Source organism: Triplophysa dalaica, chromosome 3 (genome assembly GCF_015846415.1).
Source record: "Triplophysa dalaica isolate WHDGS20190420 chromosome 3, ASM1584641v1, whole genome shotgun sequence".
NCBI lineage: Eukaryota > Metazoa > Chordata > Actinopteri > Cypriniformes > Nemacheilidae > Triplophysa > Triplophysa dalaica.
The window spans coordinates 770405-785064 of record NC_079544.1 but is presented as its reverse complement, the minus strand read 5'-3'; the positions used below and the strand labels follow the sequence as shown (position 1 = coordinate 785064).

The following is a 14660-nucleotide window of genomic DNA, read 5'->3' as shown; positions in this document are numbered from 1 at the left end:
CAACAACACTAGTTGAAAGAAATAGACATGGATTTATATAATTGTATTTTAATTTAGCTTGCCTCGTTTATTATTTTTAGCCATTAAAGGGCACATTTATTCATTTCACTTGGTCATTATAACATGTGCAATACAGAAATTAAGATCACATAACACATGTCACAGACGTTTACCAATTTCGACAATTTTTACCATTAAAAAATAACCCCAAAACTTTATGGTTGCAAAAAAAACAATAAATAGTCATCAGGGAACGTTTTTTTTTTGGTTATTTAAAAAAACAGCCTACAACGTTCTGGGAACGTTATTTTCTAAACTTGAAAAGAACGTTCTTAGAACGTAAAAGGGAACCGAAGTACATAATCTGTGTTTTTATTTAATATCCACCTCATTTTACTGTCCACGACAACTTAATGTGTGGAATGGGGTGTTTTTAAATGTTTTAAATCTGTTCTGTTTAATGCTAATCTACATGCCGCTTACTAAGCAAACATATAGGCTGTACTTTTTGTATCGTTTTCAAGGAGACAAAACAGAAAAATGGACACAAATCTTTATTAGTCAAGGGTTGTTTTTAAAAGTGAAACATACTGAGGAAAATAACTTCATGCGATGTATTTGTACAGTAACTGTATATTAATATAAACAAATTACGATCAGTTTTTTGTAATTAAATATAGATTTTATCTTGAATTTTCTGTTGGATTAAAGAAGCGGTGAAACGGTTAAACAAAAAGAGCTGCCGCTGTCAATATTGAATGGTTACCTCATTAAATGCAGTGTTGGGTGTAACTAGTTACTACGTAATTAGTTACTGTAATTGAATTACCTTTCCCTAAAAAAAGTAGAGTGAGGGATTACTCTTATTTTAAGAATTAAAATAGCCGTTTTATGTCATATCCTTGAACCACTTAACAACTCAAGTTGATGTAGGATATAGACAGTCATTAGTAATAAATTACTTAATACTCTTTGGCGAGAGTCATTTGTACAGTAATCTAATGACACTATTGAATATGTCATTAGTAACTAGTAATTCATTACTTTTTTATTAGTAATTTACCCAACACTGATTAAATGTTGTTCAATTAAGAGAATATTGCATAAATATTATGCAAAACAAATGTTAATTTAGTTTCACTAATATCTTGTATGTTTCTTTTTTTACTATAATTACTTCCACCACATTGCTTTCTTAATATCGGCATCAGCCAATTAAAAAAACTCATATCTGTGGACCACTAAGTATTAGTTGTTAACAGATTGTAGTTGATACTGTAATAGTGTTCCAAAACACTATAGTATCTAGAACTTTTGCCATAGTTTTCAATTGCAAATACTAAAATATTTCTCAGTGTTAATTGTATTAAAACCACAGGATTATTTCTCACAATGACTCCAGAAATACAATAGACACTAAACAAACACATACACAGTATTATTTTCAAGAAAGAAAATCAATCAGTGCAATAGACTTTAATTATCGACTTGGATAAAGCTGTCACTTCTTGGTTTGTTATCAGTGCATCAATGGCCTCTGTGAGACGTGTGCTGCACTTCTTCATGGGCGTTCATTTCAATACATTTGATGGAACGACAGCCATTGATACTTTCTAGAACGGCATCTTTTTTTCGCATTTCACCAGAATGCAAGAAGGCTCTTTTCATCTTGTGTTCTAACTGCATGTGATTCTGAGGAGGGAGACCGAGACATGCCCTACAGATCGAGAGAAAAACAATGCTGAGACGCGGCGTCTTCAAGTTTGTTGAAGAAAATATTCAAATATGTCATTGAGTAGTTCAAGTGAGGAAATAACTTTCTTTAGAGGGACCGGAACTCACCTCATGACATTCTCGATGCACGACCGTTGTTTAAAGAAAGCGTTGACCACCGGTGCGCCCTGCGGTACAAGCGGAGCTTTACAGAGGAAACTGAGCAGAGACAGAACACTGTGGAAGCTTTGGAAAACTGGATCGTCCTGAGTGCAGAATGTGATTCTCTGACACAGTTCTGTCAAGATCACCAGATCCAGAATAATCGGAGTGGCCAGAAGAGAGTCCTGCACACAGACAAACACACTGAAGAGCTCAGAAGGACAAAAAGCTATTTAATGACGCCTCATTCAAGCGCTTCAGGCACGTAGACGCGTCCGCCATCTTGGAACAGGCCACTGATGACTCTCATAGTTTGCTAGAATGCCACAACATTGGCTGTGCATTTTAATTCGAGAAAAATGGGACGCCCTCTCGTTGTTGTCATGTGTTAGCGTACCAAATATAATGTGTTAACACAACAACATATATGTTTTCATCATCATGCACAGTCAGTTTGCTCTTGAGTGTTAACGGTCCAGCTTGCGAAGGGTTGCTAGATCTGTGAAACAAAATCCTTCATCACGAGTCCAAATAACAGAACTTAACGTTCATAAATGAAACCATCTTAAGATTGATAGCCTAACAAAGTCTTTCCACTGCTAACCAGTGGATAAAACAAAAAGGATCAAAAGTTACAAAGTAACCCAGTTCCAAATCAGAGCGACTCGCACCGTTCCAATATGGCAGACGACCTACATATAGCAGCCCATAGAAACAGATGCTAATGAGGCATCTAGTTATTTATATCTATGGCAGAAAACTTGAAATGAGGATGTTTTTGACCAAGTGTGTATGATGAAATGATCACTCACCTCGCAGGTGTTGTGTAGAGCGATGGTGTTTGTTCCTCCCATCATTATCTCAGAGGTGTATTCATCCATCGCTCGCTTGCTGTCACCCACATACGGCACATATTTAATGACCACCTGTCACACAAATCACATATTGATATTACAACCTTATTCTTCTAATATGTATAATTAATCACTTTTTTTTACTGACATGACATAACACTAACATTTATTAAACAGTCTTTTTAAAAATCAAATCTACTGTGACTTGTCTTCTTACAATTATTTCTATATTTAATAGTCTTTAATATATATAATAAAAAAAATATATATATATATATATGAAGAATTTGGTTCCATTTTTCCAAAAAACATTTTATTTAATTATGTATTTCAATAATAATAAAAAAAAAAACATGATTTTTGATTTTTTTTTAAACTGAGATATCATTTTGGAACCAAACGCTTCATTTATAGTATATATGTATATATATATTGTAATTTATTTGTATGGAATAGAGCCTCAAATGTTGTTATACAGCAGTGTCAAATGTCAATAAATATTAGTGTACAAAAATTTAAAAAAGAAAATGACCCACATAGATAAGCTATTTACAATAAACGCTAGAAAAAATAAGAATTGACATTTTTAATTTCACAGGAACTTCAAGTGATTACTATTTGACAAGCGGGAAGGGAACAAAATGGCGCAAAAGATAACATGACAAAACGCAAATATGTGTAACCACGATAACAAAATACAGTATAGAAAAATCATATTTTGATAAATGGAATCTAAAATTTCAAACGATTAAAAAAATCCCTGATATTTCATGATTTCGACAACAAATATTTACAATTCCATAAGTTTCAATGTCTACAATAGACCTGTTCAAATTCCATGATATTCCAGAAATTCCATGACCCTTGGGAACCCGTGTCCCATCTTCTGTGGAATAAAGTCCAGGAGCTGCTTTCTGTCTAAACCAACGGAAACGTCATGGCGCCTGCAATAATGTGTTGAACTAAAATAAACATCTGCACTATGGATAAAACATTGAGTGCTGCCTTTTATGGCTAACTTAAACAAGAAGTTATGCTTCTTAAAACAGGAAACACATGTAATAAAAGCATGTCAATATAACTTTGTAACAAATGTAACTTATTTCATTATTTTCTTGTTGCTTGAAAATGTCTTGCAGACAGAACCTTATCATTCTAAACAGAAAGTGATGCGTTTGACCTGCTGCAAAAGTCTGACAAGTCTCAGATGTTGTTGATACCGTACATTAAGAATACATTTCGAATGTCTCGTGTGAAAGAGATTTGTTCCTCATTTTTTCTATATGAAATCCAATAACTTTGAAGCTCAACATGTCAGAACTACACAGAACCTTATAATTCTGATGGTGGGTTCCCATCAGACGCGAATGATGCTTTAAGCGCGAGTGATTTACATGTTACAAGTTAATGCAAAGACGCGATAAAAATTCTGCGGCTCGGATTTGAGCGTTTCGGTGTTTGACGCGCGTAACACTGGAGTGGAAAAATCTGAACTTTGGCGAATACTCACGCAGTGGTCGGGTCTTTCTCCGGGCTTGTACAGGATGGGGTTGGAGCGCACCATGTCATCCACTACATTACTCTTTGATATCTCTTTAGATCGGAACTGTTGAGGCGCTGACAGATTGAATCCATCGTTGTTTCCGAGGTGGTTATAACTCACGATAGATGTCGGCTGCAATCGACACGACAAGCACATAATAGTCAACGAAATTCTGTTCATAAACCTTCAACATTCAAATGCGTCTGCGTCTCTCTCACCTTCAAACCAGCACTGATCAGAAAGTCCACCAGAACAGATTTGATTTTGGTTTGGCCAGATTTGAAATCATCTCCGCCGATAAAGACGCCCTGTTGGACGGCCAGCTCCACCGCTCCGGGCACAAACGTGTTTTGAGGTGATCCGTTAATAAACGCACAGCCCTCCAGAATGCTGGCCACCGCAAACATGGTGGAGGGAGACACCTCTCCTCCCATCTGAGATGGAAACGACACACATTAGTCAAACTGCTGCTTCTTCTTCTCATTGGTTCTTTCAGATACTCAAGAGGTAAAATCACGGTACTTGTATGGTGTTCAGCAGATTCTCTGACGTGTCGTTGAGTCCAGGAATGACGTCACAGAACCTTTCGGTGTTGGCGGTCCACAGAATGATGACCTTGTCCACGCGGCTCTTCTGTCGGAAGTCACGGATGTCCCGACGGATCTGCTCCACCTACAAACATTCATGTTTAAAAACAAACTGGTTCTGAGTTCTAATGAAGACGTTCCGAGACTTACACTTGCTCTCGTTGACGTCAGTATCGTCTTTCTTATGTTAAACACGTTTAAACACTGATGTATAATAAATGTTCACCTGTTCTGCTTTGGTTCCTGGGATGAGATTGTCAGCCCTGCTCTCTTGGTTCGCCGCAATGAATTCTGGGATGTAGACGGAGGGTCTGGGGTTGAGTTGACTCATGTGGGGGCGGAGCTTCTCTTGCAGGCTCCATTCCAGCACCCGAGCACGCTCCATGGCCCTGCCCAGATCCCACGAGGAGATGTCCCAACCTATGGACACGACACGAATCAACACAGCGTTCTCGCACGACATCATCATCAATACGGCGCGTCTTTACCATCAAATACGATGTCGTTCGGATGCACCATAGGCAGCAGATCTCGAAAGGGAACGTGGACGTCTCCGTCAGGTCCGGAGCCCAGACACACGGTCGACGACTGCAGAAATGAGCCGAAGTAATTTGGTTTCTGCAATGATAGCGCATGGATCAATTGAAGTCGAATACACATATAGTCAGTATTGAATCATATAGAATCTTATTTTAATTCCTTTAGTGCTCGGATTAAAACTGGCGATGCCTTTTTTCAACATTTACACACACCACAACCTCATGTGTAAAAAAACCCTGACGCTTAAAAGCTGAAACTGTTTTTTACCTGAACACCATTCTTGTTTTTCCAGGTCAGACCCAGTTTATTGGCCAGCACAGCTGCCGTGACTGTGGTCCCGTTGTTACCGCCCCACCCGACCAGCATGACGCCCAGCTTTGGCACCTTCCTCTCTGTGCGGAAGATGAATCCAGAACTGGAGGGTGTCACCTGATATACATTGACAGTCACTTTAATATCATTTCAACATTCTTCATTCGTTTTTATTAATGTTTTGCAATTCACTGATCCCCACACGTCTGCCCTTGCCATGTACTGCCCCCCACTGGCGACATCTGCAGGTTGCAGGCGGGGGAGGAGTAAAAAACGGCCATCTGGTCGAACACTTCGTTCTTCCCATTGTGTGCTGAACTGTTCGGGATTTTGCTGTTTTTCACTGACAAAGTGAATATGATAGAAATATTCCTATTTGTTTGGCCGTAGTTAAGCACAATGAACAACAGAGGTGATAAAAAAACATACATTTGTGCGAGTTCGCGTGACTGAATGGTACAGAATAAACACCCAAAACACATGTATACACGTGCCCTGTTTGGCCAATAAGAAAACAGTGTATCGTCATACAGGCTTTCGCAGACGCTTTTGAGCTACTTTTTAAGCTCCTGACTTGAGCCCGATTTCGCGTCTTTTCCGCGCGAATATTCATTACTTTAAATATGGAGGCGCGCGCAAATAGAGGGATGCCAAATAGTCAGAATGCCGCACGTACACAGCACGAGAAAGCAGTGGGGGAAAAGCGCGTTCTCCGTTCCCCCCAAAGTGCGTAGGAATGTGAGCACTCCTGGCGTCTGTCGTTGCTAAGCAACCATGGGTCACGCACGCCGGCAAGTCGAGGAGGCATAAACCAAATATATGGTGATTATGCGCACTGAAAATACCTCTCAGTTACTCTGCTACTATATTTATTAATGCTGCGATCATCCTCAGAGTGTGTTTATATTGGTCGGTTGCATCTTGTCACGTGACCAGAGTGCGTGTTTTAAAAGTTTAAATATTTTCATCTCGATGCGGCGGCAACGCGCCTAGAAAAACGGGAGCGCGCTCGAGAAGCGTCTACATTTAAAATACCGAATAACCAGAACGCGTTGCTTTCGTCCGGCGGCAGGCGGTTTTTTCCCCGGCGCAGCATGAAAAGAACTCCGAGAAGCGTCCGACGTCAAACGCATATTTTCTCACTGTCCAATCGGGTGACGAGGCGAGACTTCCGTTGTGGTGATGGAATTTTACAGTTACTTGGAACGTCCGGAACCTGGAACGACGACGGAGGAACTTCTGTTGTCTGACACGGGCAACCCGAGCAAGAGCAACTAAACACCCTGTGCTTGCACATTTGTTTTTTTAAATGTCAACTAATCCTTGACTGACAGCACAGTTGATTCGGAGATTGCTAACCGCAGCGCACAGCATATATCGTCGCGAAGTGCGATTTTTACTTCTGCGTCAGACCTAACCTCCGCAGAGAGGTTTTTCTCCAAAAATGTCACAACGCGTCAACTCAACGCGGACAGTACGCTGATTGGTCTGCTTGAACGCCCTCCCTTCAGATACATGTTTCATACGCATTTCCGAATGAATTATCTAAATAAATTACGCGTTTTCGGTATTTAACAACGGAAGCTGCGAACGTGACTGTATTGCCGGTGTCGATGCGTATCGCTTCTCAAACAGCGTAACGAGCTCTTCGTAGATCTGCTCTTGGTTACTATACAGCCCAGGACGCAGGTGTGACGCAGACGGAAAAATCCGCCTTAATACTATTGTTAAATAACAAATATGAACCCCTGACGTCAGTAAACGTACGGCACTGCCTTTAGGTTGACTGTTTTTATTGTTTAGTAAAGTGCAGCTTAACTTTTCCGCGCTGCGGTTTTTAATCTGCTAAACCGCCACCGAATCAGCTGTTCTGTCAGTCGAGGATTGTAGCGCGAGTGCTCTACTTGCGGTTAACTGGCACATTTGCAGACGCTTTTAAAAACTGTACATGCACGGGGTGTGTGCTGTGACCTCGCTCGGGACAGACACCAGAAGTTTCTCCATCATTGCAGTTTTTTGGACGTTTCAAGCAAGTGTAAAATTCCATCACAACAACGGACGGCGCGCTCGCCTCTCCATTCACTCGATTGGACAGTGGAAAAATACGCGCCTGACGTCGTCCGCTATTCCTTTTCTCCATACATGCCGCTTTGCGTACACCGTGTATGACATCAAAGAACCGCGTGAATTATTCTGTCTGCTGTTCCACGGCTCTCTCGCGGTACTAGATGTCAAATGTCGATCGATCGGTCTGCGCGTCGGCGTGCGCGCGCGCGCTCAGACTGCACAGCGCCCGTGTCGTCCATCCTAAATGTGTTCCGGCATACTCACAGTGTAAGTGTCTCCGTCTTTATACACAGATGCGCTGTTGTAACTGTATCGCGACTCGATGTGTTTCTCGGTGTATTTCACGTCAGCGCTGTTGATCTTCACTTTCACAGGCATGATAATCGACCTAAAACAAGCAAGAACATCATACATCAATGAACAACAGCACACATGAATTGTATTCCATTTATTACAACATAAACATTAACGTGAAAAATCAAATCGAAGCTATTGCGTCGAGACCAACAAAAAAGAAAAAACGATTGAATTGCCCCTCATTAATTAGTTCAAAGATAAATAAAAAAACAATAATTTCATACCTTAATGTTCTTCTTGAAAAGAATAATAATAACAATATGTAAAATATGTTTAGAGGTAAAAATCCCTGACAGCGTTTCTTCAAATTTGTTGCAGATTTAAGGCTCGAGTGATGCGCGTCCTCGCATTCCGTCGGTCTGTGGGCGCGCCGCGATCACTTTATATGCGCGCAGAGGCGGAGTTACAATCTTCCCAAAACTTTCCACTCGTGTACCAAAATGTGATGGTGGATCTTTCTGGAACCTTTCTCCAAAAGCGGAACAAGCCAGACAATGGGATAAATAAGATGTTATAAAACGCTCTCGAGCATCCAATGCAGATGCGTTACACATGAGGCTATTCGGTGCTGTGTGGATGGGATAATCAAATGAAATAGCATCAATAAAGATAAATAGTTGTATTAATAATAATATCTATATTGACAACAGAAGAGAAAGAATAATAGCCAAATAACATTTGCAAAAGGTGACGATAAATGACAGCGATCAATCATTTTCTTTAAACGTGTTCAGACGTTTTCTGCGAACAGGACTGGATTTGGTATGTTTGGTTTTTTTCCGTCACAGAGTCCAGGAATGTACGTTTCGGACTATGGAAAATTACTGTTTGCACAACTGAACTCTGTTAAACCATCACTGTCAAATAGAAAAGGACAAATGCTGTCACTATAGGGAGATACCTTTAAAAAAATACACGTTTGCTAAAAGGGTGCATATGAGTACCTTGAACATATCTATTCATCAGTAGCGGATGGTCAATAGGGAGCGCCGCCCCACCAAATTATCCACAGAAGATGACTGTTAAACATAAGTTCAACATTTATTATAAATTGCAAAATAATTTATAAATTAAATAATATTTTATTATTTAAATATAATACTTTTTTAATAATTGTATATTGTAAGGCAAGGCAAGGCAATTTTATTTATATAGCACATTTTATACACAGTGGCAATTCAAAGTGCTTTACATAGAAGAAATTAAAATAATAAAAAGAAATAAGAGTAATTAAAACAGTTTATAAAAGTAAAATACAGTACAGTACAGACAGTCGGACGAACATTGGCACAGTGCTCATTCATTAAATGCATAGCTAAACAGATGCGTTTTGAGTCTGGATTTGAAAGTGACTATTGTCGGAGCACATCTGATCTCCTCTGGAAGCTGGTTCCAGCTGCGGCTGGCATAATAGCTAAAAGCAGATTCGCCATGCTTTGAGTGAACCCTTGGTATTTCTAGCTGATATGATCCTAGTGATCTGAGTGATCTGTTGGGTTTATATTCATTGAGCATATCTGCAATGTATTGTACATGGTTAATTTCTGCGACAATACATAGATATATTGTGCGTGTTGTGTAGGTACACAAACTTTTGGCAGGCAGGTGACCTGAAGCTCTCTAACTCAGCGTTCACACCAGACGCGACTTGCGCGTAGTTGGACGCTTGAACATTTTGAGTTCACTCGCTTCATTCGCGCGTGAAATTCACTTCACAAATACTCGCTATGTCGTAATCACATTATTACTAGAGCAAGCACCCAACAGCAGTCTGAAAGACTGAGAGTATACAATGTATATGCAGAGACACTAAAGTCAGAAATTTACGCACGTTAAAAAATAAATACGACCTCAAGTTGTGTCAATCACATTTATCCATATTTTCGTCTGTCATAAAAAATCGTAATGTATAGCCACTGAAAAAAAACAAGATTTTTTACTGGGTACTGGGTTCGTTTTTCTGAGTTTTCCGCAGAATTTTATGATCAAATACGGAGTGTATGTTTAAAGACCTTAATACTGTGTCGTTTTACTAAATATCAACTTGTTTTCTATGCAGTAGTTGAGGTTTGGAAACATAGAGGGCTTCTTTTTTTTATACTTTTGACCTTTGCCAATAAAACCAATATTTAGGAGACATGTTGTTCGTTTTAAAGAAAAATAAAAATATATAACAATTTACGTTAACACATACATCAAAATAAAAAATCTTGTTTTTTTCAGTGGCTATACATTTATGTATTCATATGACATAATATGCAAAAATACTCCACACGACAGTGTATAACATTGCGTGAACGTTGACTTGACTGAAATAAAACTTTACGGACAGTATTCTCTTGATGGACATGTATGGATATACTTAATAAATGTCAGTGTCCACATGAGTGCTCGACCTTTCACCTTTAGAGAGACGTGCACACAGACACAAATGCCTTCATCTTTCATTTCACACGCATCTACTGGTGAAGCTGCACCTTGTCAAGAGATCATCGCAGCTGAATCTGCAGGTACAGTTCAAAATCATTACAATCCTGTCTTGGTATTTCTTTACATAAATGTAGATGTTTCACATGTTTTAGCACTGCCTCAGAAAAACGTTGTTTGAATTATCGTAAATTTAAGATTTTCTTTTGGGATTGGAGAAAATACTTGTAGAACAGAAAACTGTTTGCACATTACTGTAGTAACAACCAGAGCATTATTCATGTGATTGAAAAACGTACAAACTTAAAAAAAACCATCATGTATGAATTGAATTAATGGCACAAATGATATGCTGCATGTGTATTTAATGCTGGAACAGTATTCTGAGATGAGCGTCACAGCATTATCGACCTCTTTTAAGTTGTACTTTACAGTAGATCACACACCTGTAGAGATAAAGGCATTTCAAAGCCACAGATCCTAGAAGCAGCTTTTGTTGCGATGCCCTCACAGTTTGACATTTTAAGCTCCAAAAGCAAGATCAGCTTTGAACACTGTTATGTGCAAACAAGAGCCTCTGAAAACACTTTGTAATGACGGCACGGTCGAACGTATACGTATGATGAATGTGATCTTGTTAACTAGAAGAATCCATTCTGAAATGACTTCTTTCACTTCCTTTTTTGTATGAACACAGAGAAAACTTGACTGCACAAGAAGATTTGAAGGAGTTTTCTTGTATTTAAGTATAAACGTTTTCTTCTAGAGTTGCTCAAGGGACATAAAAACAGACACGAATGAAGAGTGCGCAGACGTAAAATGAATGTTGTTTGTAGAGGTCAAATCCGTTGTTAGTGATTAATACCCCACATGGGAAAGTTTAATAGTGCATTTAAAGCATTAATTATAATTAATATGTTGAAAATTGAAGTGTTGCGCATCTCTGAGGGACACACGGCGTGGTTTCGCCTTTAAATGAATAAGTTTCTTGAGCGATTCAATTTGGTGAATCGATTAATCGGTGGCTCATTCATTAAGTCAGTCATTTACTGCATTCCTGAACGTATTCGGTGAATCCAATGAATTAATTTAATTCTTCAAGGAATTTTAAAAGTATTAAAATAAAAAAGTAAAATTATAACAATTACGGGCGTGCAAATCGATTAATCGTTTTTAAAATGAGGTCGAATCTATTTTTTTTCATTAACACTTTCCTTGAAGCATGTAGCCTATGTGTAATGCATTATAAAAGTTTTAAAGCATTGTAATGCACCTTTTAATTCATTTTTATGTCTTATAAATAATTGTTATTACAGTTAAAACATTATAATACTTAGCAAATCATTACACTTCACATTTTAAATTGGTTATACTTCTTAACAACCACACTGTTACCTTTTTTCTTTCATATTTCCGCAAGCACTGAACATTAATTAACATGCATGTTATTGCTCCTACATCACTTTTCTTTTCACAACGGGTGGCTGTTACAACAGGGAGCATAATGTTCATTCATTGCTTCATTAACGTGACGGATGCGGGTGTGTTTAACATCACCTTCACATAAAATACAACAGTTCAAATGATTGCAGCTAATTACAGCTAATTTTATAAAAATAAAAAAAGTATATTCTGTATCTTAAATGCAGTGCTGGGTGTAACTAGTTACTAAGTCATTAGTTAGTGTAATTTAATTACTTTTCCCTTGAAAAAGAGAAGTAAGGGATTACTTTTTTTTCTGTAATTTAATTTATTACTTCTGATGTTATTAAATGTAATACATGTGTGTGCAATATTGTAATTAACATCAAAACTTTAAGTCTAACTTCAGTTGTAATACTTTGGTCAGTTAATAATAATACTTTATGTAGTTTATATTGTTTATTCGAATGAATTCAAAGAGTCGTTTCATGTCTATCCTTCAATCACTGAACTAATCAAGAATTGATCTTTGATATAGAAAGTCATTAGTCATAAGTTTTTAAACACTTTTGGAGAGAGTCATTTGTACAGTAATATAATTACACTATTGAATATGTCATTAGTAACTAGTAATTCATTACTTTTTCAGAGTAACTTACCCAACACTGATTAAATGTAAAATAACCTGATCCTGTTTGATCAAGGTATGCGACTGTTCTGTTTCAGTATACCCAAGTGTGTTTAAAGTTTAATAAACAGGTTTGTGGTTGTTCATTTCATTTTGAAATTCACCATTGTAATCTGATATTTACTGATCTTTTTTAGAAATATCTATAGGATTTATATTAAATCTATAATCATTGACTCGAATCGAGAATGGAATGGAGTGTTTGTCAATCATAATCGTATCGGAACGTCAGAATCGATACCCAGCCCTAATAACCATACTGAAAAATTGGTGATAGTTTACCTCCCCAAAAACTTCCTCTTATTTACATGTATTTATCCTGTGCCGTTTCAAACCTGAATAACTGTTTCTTTGAGGAAAAGTACGATATTGCTTAAGAATGTCATTAACCAAACTGTTTTGGTCTTTAATTATAACAAATTCAGCTTCTGAACAACTGATTGTCTTATTATGGCTCTAAATGATAGTTTGGCCCCAAATGTGATGTGTGATTAAGTTGCAATTAATAAGAATAATTTATTGCAACATCATGTAATTAACTAGATTCAAAATAATTAATTAGATTAAAAAATCTAATCGCTTCACATCCCAAGTAGATATTTCTGACCGCAGCTGTGAATTTGTTTTCAGCAAATCAAGGAGCGTCAGCGGTCATGACAGAAGCTCAGGATTACCTGATGGACGGGAGTCCGCTCATCACCGCCGCTCATCTGGGTAAACTCCGTTTGGTCCGTCTGCTGGTGGAAGGAGGCGCGCAGGTGAACGAACGCAACCAGAGAGGAGAGACACCGCTGCTGGCTGCCTGTCGAGCTCTTCGCGGTGAGCAGTCTGGGACAACAATGTTAAGAATGATCAAGTTTCTTCTTCATAACCACGCAGACCCAAACATTCAGGACAAGACGGGCCGTGCTGCGCTCATGTACGCCTGCATGGAACGGGCTGGGGTGGAGGTGGCGGCTACTCTGGTAGCGGCGGGAGCCGATCCGAGCTTAGAGGACTACAGCGGAGCTTCGGCCCTGGTGTATGCTGTAAACGCTCAACATCAGGACACGCTGCAGGTGCTGCTGGACGCCTGTCGAGCCAAAGGAAGAGACATCCTCATCATCGCCACGGACCTGAACTGTGACGGGAGCAGCGTCACGCGACGTTACCTGAACGTTCTCCCGTCGCCCGACGCCTCACCCGTCTCGTGCATGTCTCCCTCAGATATCGAGCTGAAGACCACCTCTCCAAACTCTGATGGAGAAAACATTTTTAATTTCCGAGGAGCTGGCGCATCGTCTCCCGTCCTGCCGCGGGGCGACAGCGCGTACCGTCAAAGGTTGCACTCTGAGCCCTGGCTGGCCATCCATAACCTGGCCCATCTCACTCAGACCTACGAGAAGAACCTGGCAGGAACATTTGAAGGACGCGATTTAACGTTTGAAGAGGATCAGACATCCACTAGTAGAGGTTTTTCAAGAACGTGTCGATCAAAGAAAATGGATTTGGAATCCAAAGACGCAGGAATGTGTTCCAGGAAGCCCACAGAGAACCCATCAGGTCAAGAGCACCTGCAAAGCCGAAGAAACACTTTGCCCGACCTTCAAAGTCAAGCGTTCCTTAAGCTCCCGTCTGTGAAACTGACTCTGTCCAGCTCAGACACTCACTTACATGAGCCTCCCAACGTACCAGCACCGACTCCCGCATCCATTGGCGGGGTATGCTTCCCATCCATATACAGAACCAGATCACTGCTCCTCGCGCCCCCCGATGGACTTCACGACTGCAAAAAACTGAACAAAAAGAAGACGCGAGATGATTTCAGCACAAGACCCGAGTCCCGCCGAGGTTTTCTGCCCCCGCTGCCAGTTCACCCTTCCACGCGGACCGTGTCCAGGGACCCAAACTCTCATGTCAGTCAGATACGCCGTCACTCAGTTCAGCTGGAGCAGACGCGACAGACCGGAGCTTCAGAGGAGACCACTTCTCTTACCTGAAATGTGTCT

The 14660-nt window shown here is 39.5% G+C and overlaps 2 protein-coding genes across 2 annotated transcripts; one reads left to right on the top strand and one right to left on the bottom strand.

The window, feature by feature from the left end:
- Positions 1–537: 537 nt before the first annotated feature.
- On the bottom strand, positions 538–8510 carry LOC130416943 (inositol-3-phosphate synthase 1-A-like). The gene is made up of 11 exons (XM_056742309.1): positions 8360–8510; positions 8043–8166; positions 5667–5828; positions 5348–5477; positions 5086–5279; positions 4795–4944; positions 4491–4706; positions 4240–4404; positions 2688–2801; positions 1843–2060; positions 538–1717 (listed from the first exon to the last, which is right to left on the bottom strand). The coding sequence occupies exons 2-11, from the start codon at positions 8154–8156 to the stop codon at positions 1528–1530; spliced, it is 1653 nt and encodes a 550-aa protein (XP_056598287.1). The 5' UTR covers positions 8157–8166; positions 8360–8510; the 3' UTR covers positions 538–1527.
- Positions 8511–8655: 145 nt separating this feature from the next.
- On the top strand, positions 8656–14651 carry LOC130416954 (ankyrin repeat domain-containing protein 34B). The gene is made up of 2 exons (XM_056742318.1): positions 8656–10645; positions 13303–14651. Exons 1-2 carry the CDS (start codon positions 10519–10521, stop codon positions 14649–14651), a joined length of 1476 nt encoding a protein of 491 aa, XP_056598296.1. The 5' UTR covers positions 8656–10518.
- The last annotated feature ends 9 nt before the right edge of the window (positions 14652–14660 follow it).